Source organism: Dufourea novaeangliae, unplaced genomic scaffold (genome assembly GCF_001272555.1).
Source record: "Dufourea novaeangliae isolate 0120121106 unplaced genomic scaffold, ASM127255v1 scaffold493, whole genome shotgun sequence".
NCBI lineage: Eukaryota > Metazoa > Arthropoda > Insecta > Hymenoptera > Halictidae > Dufourea > Dufourea novaeangliae.
In genome coordinates this window covers 1,036,279-1,043,856 of record NW_015374430.1, presented here as the reverse complement: position 1 = coordinate 1,043,856, position 7,578 = coordinate 1,036,279, and the positions used below count along the sequence as shown (strand labels likewise).

Genomic DNA, 7,578 nt, shown 5'->3' with positions numbered 1-7,578 from the left:
GTAGCTGAAAGTACGTAGATTAATCCACTGTTATTGATAATAACAATAAACGACCAGAACACTCTTAAAATCGCATTTTAATTACGCAGTACCACTTTTTTTTTACCGGTGGCGCCACCCGTGGCAATTCGCCAAAACTGCTAGCCAAATCATACCGACAGGTGAGTGAAAATTCCTTATACTAGAAAAAAGCGAATATCTCAGTAATTCAACGTTCAAAATGAACGTCATTAGTCTCAAATTGTTCCTGAGGGCTTCACGCATCGACTCAATACTGCAGAACCCCAGAATTACTAAAATTATTTATGTTTGTATTAACGTTGACCCTTATGGAGCGGCAACCCCGTTTGCCCTGATTTCTATCGCATTTACACAGCGAAACGGGCATCATTCTTCTTCGTCTTGCATTAGATACAACGTTTAAAGAACGGAGATTAATACTCTCCACCGGCTGGGTACCAGCAATTACAAGAACATTGTTAAAATCACATTTATTTGCAACGGTTGACACTGTATCTCGTCATGCGTACCCCGGATAGTTCACTTTGCACAGCTCTTACGCCGTTATACGGACAGCTTTTGTTTAGCTGAAGCACTCAATTTGTAGCTGCAAGTACGTAGATTAAGCCACTGTTACTGAAAATAACAATAAACGACCAGAACACTGTTAAAATCGCATTTAATTGCGGAATACCACTACTTTTTTTACCGGTGGCGCCATCCGTGGCGAACCGTTGAAACTACTAGCCAAATAATTGGCTAGTAGTTTCAGGGATTCGCCACGGATGGCGCCACCGTTCAAAAAATATAGTGGTACTCCGCGATTAAATGCGATTTTAACAGTGTTCTGGTCGTTTATTGTTATTTTCAATGACAGGAGATTAATCTACGTTCTTTCGGCTTCAAACTGAATGCTTAATCAACACGTAACTTGTCCATAGAACGTTGGAAGAGCTATTTAAAGTGAACTAAACGGGGTACGCATGGCGAGATACACTGTCAACGGTTGTAAACAAATGCGATTTTAACAATGTTCTTGCGATTACTGGTTTCCAGCTGTTAGAGAATAGTAATCTACATTCTTTAAACTTCGAATATAATCCATGACGAGGAAAACTGATGCTCGTTTAGCAGTGTAAATCCGATCGAAATATGTGACAATTACATAACCACTAAACAGGCAACACTCGTCTTCGTCATGCATTACATTCGAAGTTTAAAGAATGTAGATTAGTACCCTATAACGGCTGATTCGTCTTGGCCAAGCACTCAATTTGTAGCTGAAAGGATGTAGATTAATCCACTATTATTGATAATAACAATAAACGACCAGAACACTGTTAAAATCGCACTTTATTTGCAACGGTTGACACTGTATCTCGCCACGCGTACCCCGGTTAGTTCACTTTGCACAGCTCTTACACCGTTATACGGACGGCTTTTGTTTAGCTGAAGCACTCAATTTGTAGCTGAAAGTACGTAGATTAATCCACTGTTATTGATAATAACAATAAACGACCAGAACACTGTTAAAATCGCAATTTAATCTCGGAGTACCACTATTTTTACGACCGGTGGCGCCATCCGTGGCGAATCGCTGAAACTGCTAGCCAAATAATTGGCTAGTAGTTTCAGCGGTTGATCATTGAGTTATAATTTCCCATCATTTCTGATTGTATAGTTTTTACCCCGCGATGAGAAATAAGTACACGTGGCACCGCCAGATGGCGAGACAAATCCAATTGTAGTCTGGAAATATCAATATTTCCACGATAACAGGACAACTGTGACCTCCTCGTATACGTTACAAATAAACAACCATTTTTTCGGCAACCAGTGAAAAAATATGTTTATAAATCATTTTGGAATATTTGACAAACTGTGGTGGCTGCATGGTAAACGACCTCGTAATTAAAGAAATATGAACGTCAATGCACCGGAAGTGACTGAAATTCAGAGGGAAAACAATATCTGTTCCGCGAAAGTTAACGATATTTTTAGTTTATCTTCGGAATTTTCATTTATTTGTACGTAACATTCAAAGGACACTGCGATAGTACGGTGTCCGTGTGATAAGTTGTCGTTTACAGTACCAGAACGAAGATAATCGTCTACGATACAACGAAGGCTAAGCATGAATTCACGAAAAATGAAGCCACCATTTTAAAGCGTTCAAACACCCGTGGCGGCATTATGTTCCGACGTGTCATCAGTAAATATGTTTCCCAGGTTGAAATAAAAGAATGTAAACTCGTAAATTGCCTCAAAAAATTTGTTTAAATATTCTTATGAACTTTCCAAAACAAACTTATATGAAATTTTAAAGAGAAATTCGTCTTGTAACAAACCTGCCAGATTGGATACAGTCAGTACTAGAAGTCTTTACGTCAGAGGCACCGAGATTTCTAGCTGAATGTCTCAGATGATAAAATCGTGAAAGGCGCTTCCTGAGAAATATTTTCGTCGTCAAAAACTAACACGATTATGCGAATACTGTATCCTTCTACGACGTATGGTTAAGAAGTTATGAATTTTCAAACTACATTTCTTGCTGGTATCCTTTCGGACATATTGAACATGACTGTACCACACTAAAGCGAGGAAGAAACCGAGTAGTCGCTCCGACAGTCGCGGCCTATTAAAATATCACACTGATTGGATACAATTATACATGAATGTATTAATTTTGAGATATGATAAGAACATACATATTTGCTACGTATATTGGTACTATCTTTATGTTGCTATGAATGTAACGAATGGTTGTATTCCATAGCGTACGAAACTTCACGTCTCGTAAGCAAAACGCAGGAATTGTTATAGATAAAGATAATGAAGGTAATAATATAGATGATACGGAGCATACAAAATAGGAAAAATGTTCAATTTTAATAGTAATATCGATCAGAAAACGTACAGTACAGTAATAAGATTGCAATTGCAGTCGATATTTAATAAACTAATTTTTTTTTACCATACTGTAAAATGTATACTGATTGTCATATGATGCGACTGTATGCTCGACGCTACGAATCCCGGAGTGGTCGCTTTGTACAGTCCGTTACGATAAAATCGTTCGATTGGTGTATATCATATCATTCTTAAACGTCGGAGAGCATAGTTATGGATTATGGAAACTATATTTTCTGGAAGAAACAGAGTTACGTATATGAAGCGACTGTACCGTAGACGCCACCGGCAGCCACGAGCGGTCGCTTGTGGTACACTCAAAATGAAGAGGCTTCCACGAACGTGTTGGCGGAATGTCGAAATAGGATTGTTCAATCGCAAAATTACGAGTGGGGCGTCATGAGAAACTTGTAGACAGAAAAAAACTAACACGATTTGGTGTATAGAGTATTCGTTTTTAATGTACGGTTCACGAGTTATCTGATTTTTAAGTTCCGTAAACCTAACGTATATCAAGTCACTGTTCAGAGTGACTGTACCAACGGACGCTACACAGGAGTCCGCAGCCGGCGTAGGTTCAGTTAGCAGCAGTACGCACAGTGAGAAGCACGACCATGGCTGATATCTCGAACGAAGAACTTCGCAAGGAGATCACCGGTAAGTGGGAATATCCTTCGATTTACCGAACTCTAGCCTCCGATTATCATAAAACTGAACTCGTAATTGGATGTGCCGTGAAATTGTAGTATATTCGCGAGTAGGAATATGTAGGAAAACGGGTCTTTGCTCTTGCGATGTAACGACTTTAGCGCGCACGTATGCGACGAAGTGGCGTGCCCCACGCCGGCCATTACAACCGTGATACAATACTCTATTTCCACCTACGTACCGTTCTATCGAGTAATTGTATCGCGAAAGTATTCCGTGCAATCCGCCCCTAATTTTTAAACAAAATTATTCGATGCCTTCGGAAATTCTTGGTTTTCCCTCGGTTTTCTAGAAATGACCGCTTTCTCTGTCCTCCTATAGTATATAGGCTGTATGACGCGTCGTACTGTGGTGGCGCGCGCTAGAAGCCATCGCATGCTTCGTATCTCGCCTCTTTCTTTTCTTTTCGACAAGTTTTATGCCGTCAAAAGCAATTCTGAGATGAACCATGCCCTCATTTTCCGAAATATATCGACGAATTATTCTTTATCTTTATATTTCACCGATCCAAGTACAGCTCCATTCCTCGAATTTCTTTCGTTCGTTACACTCGCAATTACAACATACTTCGTTGCTGCGAATATATGCTGGTTCACGTATTTTCCCGCCGTCATGTATGCTTCTTATCTGTACAAGAAGTGCAACTTCTGAAGAATATTTTATTTCACTCCCTTTTTATACAATAAATTTTCTTCCAAGTTCCATAAAACATGACCGATCGAGGTCGAATCATTATCGTTCCTACACCTTGAACTTTTAGCAATTTTTCGACTTTCCACGAGTCGATACATCAACATCAAGCGACTGATGCAAAGCAAACTATTTTAGAATCGAGATCGACATGCTAAATTTTTACTGAAAACCTTACTTACAGAAATCCTTTTCCTTTTTGTGTTCGGATAATCGGTAACCGGCATTGATGAACGGTAGCCATTTTCGTTCAATATTCACTAGGCCCCCTAACGCGGGAAACCCATTACCCTAGATTTACTCCTTTATAATTATATTGCGATTCCCTTGTTTTTGTTGAATAACACTTCACAAATATAACGGTTATTCCAGTTGAACAATTATTATTGACACAATTAAACTTATAAGTTGTACATTCGAGATTTTATCTTCATTGGTATCAACGAAATGTGTATGTAATTATTATAAAGTTGTGATGATATTAAGAAGAAATAAAAATTTTGTATTTTTATAGCTATCCTTAAGGATGCTGACCTCACCACAATGTCTGCTAAAAAAGTCAGGCTACAAATTGAAGGAAAACTCGACATAGACCTTACAGAAAGGTAATTATCTACTGAAATTATTTAACACAACTTGGAAATATTCGAATTTATCAGAGCGTTGAAAAAAAAATGAAATTTTTTTCAAACAAAATGTTGTCACTATATGGATGCAGCAGGCACTCCTGCAGTTTAATTGACTCAAGAGTGAGTTCAACTGTGTCCTAGATAAAAAGAAGGAACTCTGTGTGGAACTGTACCTTTTGGTTACCACCTCGTTCCTCCTTCAACATTTCCTCATGATTGAATTTATGTAACTTAGCTCGATGTAAACACTATTTTAATCGACACAATAAAATATGTGTTTAGGAAGAAGGAAGTAGACAGTTTGGTCATGGAGTGTTTACAAGAGAAGCAAGATGGAGCAAAGAAGAAGAAGAAGACTGCTAGCGAAGAATCTGAAGATGGAGAGGAAGAGGAGGAGGAAGCATCAGAAGAAGAAGAGGAGGAAGAAGAAAAAAAGCCTGCTAAACGAAGTCCTGCAAAGAAACCTGTAAACAAACGTAAAAAGGGATCTTCTGACGACGAAGAAAGCGCTAGTGACGACGACGCTAGCGACGAAGAATATAGTCCAAAGAAACCTAAAGTTACACCCAAAAAAAGTATGTATATGTAACATTGGAAGACTTTATATACTTCAGTTCTGGAGCAAGTAAGCTCAATTAACTTACATGTTATTTGTTTCATAGGTAAGCCTGGTAAGAAAGGAAAGAAGAAGGGTAGCGACAGTGACAGTGACGAAGATTGGGGTAAAAACAAGAAAGCTCAAGGAGGCGGTGGTGCAAAGAAGGGTGGTGGTAAAGGTAAGGGTGGCTACACTCGTGCGATTACACTGTCTCCAGAACTTGCCGCCGTTGTTGGAGCCGAGCAAATGGCCCGACACGAAGTCGTAAAGAAGGTCTGGAGCATTATTAAGGAGAGGAATCTTTATGTAAGTATTAGGGTTTTCTGTAAAACATTTCATTTGTTGCGTTTCAAGAGTGAAATACTTAATACTCGATGCTGTTTTACAGGATCCTAAGAATAAGCAGTTCGCAATCTGCGACGATGAATTAATGAAAGTAATTGGAGTAAAACGTTTCAGAACTTTTGGTATGATGAAATACCTCAAAAATCACTTTGTAGATTAAATCACCCCTGAGCCACGATCTCTGACAGGTTATAAACATTGTATAACATATTCCAAGGTGCAAAGTGCATCTCTCCATCTTTCTCACACAAAACATACATAAATACATATACATACAAACACACAGACACATATTGCGACTTAAGACTTTAGCCATGTTTTACGCCATTCCGATACACTCTGTCGTCCATGGTAGTTACTTCTTTTCGTGTAACGTTCGCAATGTAGCATCTTAAGTTATGGGCATTATGAAAAACACGGGCTCCGCGAAACATTGCCGAAGGTAGCCTTAAAGTAATGCGTTTGCAAATGATGACCCACGAGTGCGAATTCGTGTGAATTCGATTAACGCCGGAACCACATGAACGGGAGAGGAGGAGGGGTAATACCATGGACGATTGGATGATTTGAAAATATGGAAATAATTAAAATGGCCGATAGTCACTAAGCCGGTTTTAAGTCAACGTATTCAGAATTTATGTGTTTATCGTTTGCCAGGTGGTTTTCACGAACCACCTCTTCTCACCAAGTATGAAAATACGGTGTGCCCCACTGTGGCAGTGAAATAGAAACAACAAAAAATATGCTCGGAATTATAAGGTGGTTATACTTAATTTTATTGCGTGACTTTAATTTGGACGAACGAATGGAAAATATATTGAAATCGATTGTTTCCTATGATTATGTATTCTCGTTTTGTTTGTATCGAAACCCAAATTTCAGGCGAATCCTAAAAGTGCTGCCCAAGCATCACACGATATTTTCATTCTGTTTTGTTTTAACGTGGATTGCATTTTTCGACAATGGATGTAACAGGAGGGAAAAGGGCAAATAATTTTGTCACCCAACAAGGGAGAACGAAGTTAGAAAATGTGCGGTATAAAAAAAAAAAAGAAATAAAGAGAAATACGATGCGAAAAATCAATATTCTGTACCTCTTCTGTATAATAGCTACATTATACACTGAAATTATTACTAAGCGAAATTTAATTGTATTATCGTGTAATTACTAATTATTGTCGTAATATAGGTTTCTTGGTGTAAAAAATTGACCTAACTCTTAAGATGTAATGGTAAAGTGATGTATTCAGTGAAGATACGACCGATGTATGCATATTAAAAGAAGTCACAGTATGTGCAGCATTGCGCAACCGTTGAATTGTAGAAAATAAGATAGGTTCATGATGGTGCGAGGTACGGAATTAATCCCGATCGAGGATATCTATGAGCCTCGTTGTATGGAAAAGTTCGTGTATTTTGAATATAAATTAATGAATGCTGGCCTAAATTGATGAAAGCCACAAAGAAGAAATAATTTGAAACATTTGATGATAACAAAAAATGGAGGAAGACTACAGTATGGGTAAAAAACGACACGGAATGACAAGTTATAATACCAATTTGTTTTTTTTTTTTTTAAAGGAAAAGATGTGCGGTTTGTGCCCTGATATTCCGTGGATGTATTTGAGAACGTCATTAAAAGATACTGCTTTCATTTTTTTTAATATTGACCTCTATATTTATTCCTTTCAGAATCAT

At 38.2% G+C, this 7,578-nt stretch overlaps 1 protein-coding gene across 1 annotated transcript; it reads left to right on the top strand.

Annotated features, from left to right (window-relative positions):
- The first annotated feature begins 3,476 nt into the window (after nt 1-3,476).
- LOC107193076 (upstream activation factor subunit spp27) lies at nt 3,477-7,546 on the top strand. The gene is made up of 5 exons (XM_015582456.1): nt 3,477-3,567; nt 4,823-4,913; nt 5,220-5,512; nt 5,600-5,841; nt 5,924-7,546. Exons 1-5 carry the CDS (start codon nt 3,525-3,527, stop codon nt 6,038-6,040), a joined length of 786 nt encoding a protein of 261 aa, XP_015437942.1. The 5' UTR covers nt 3,477-3,524; the 3' UTR covers nt 6,041-7,546.
- Nucleotides 7,547-7,578: the final 32 nt, after the last annotated feature.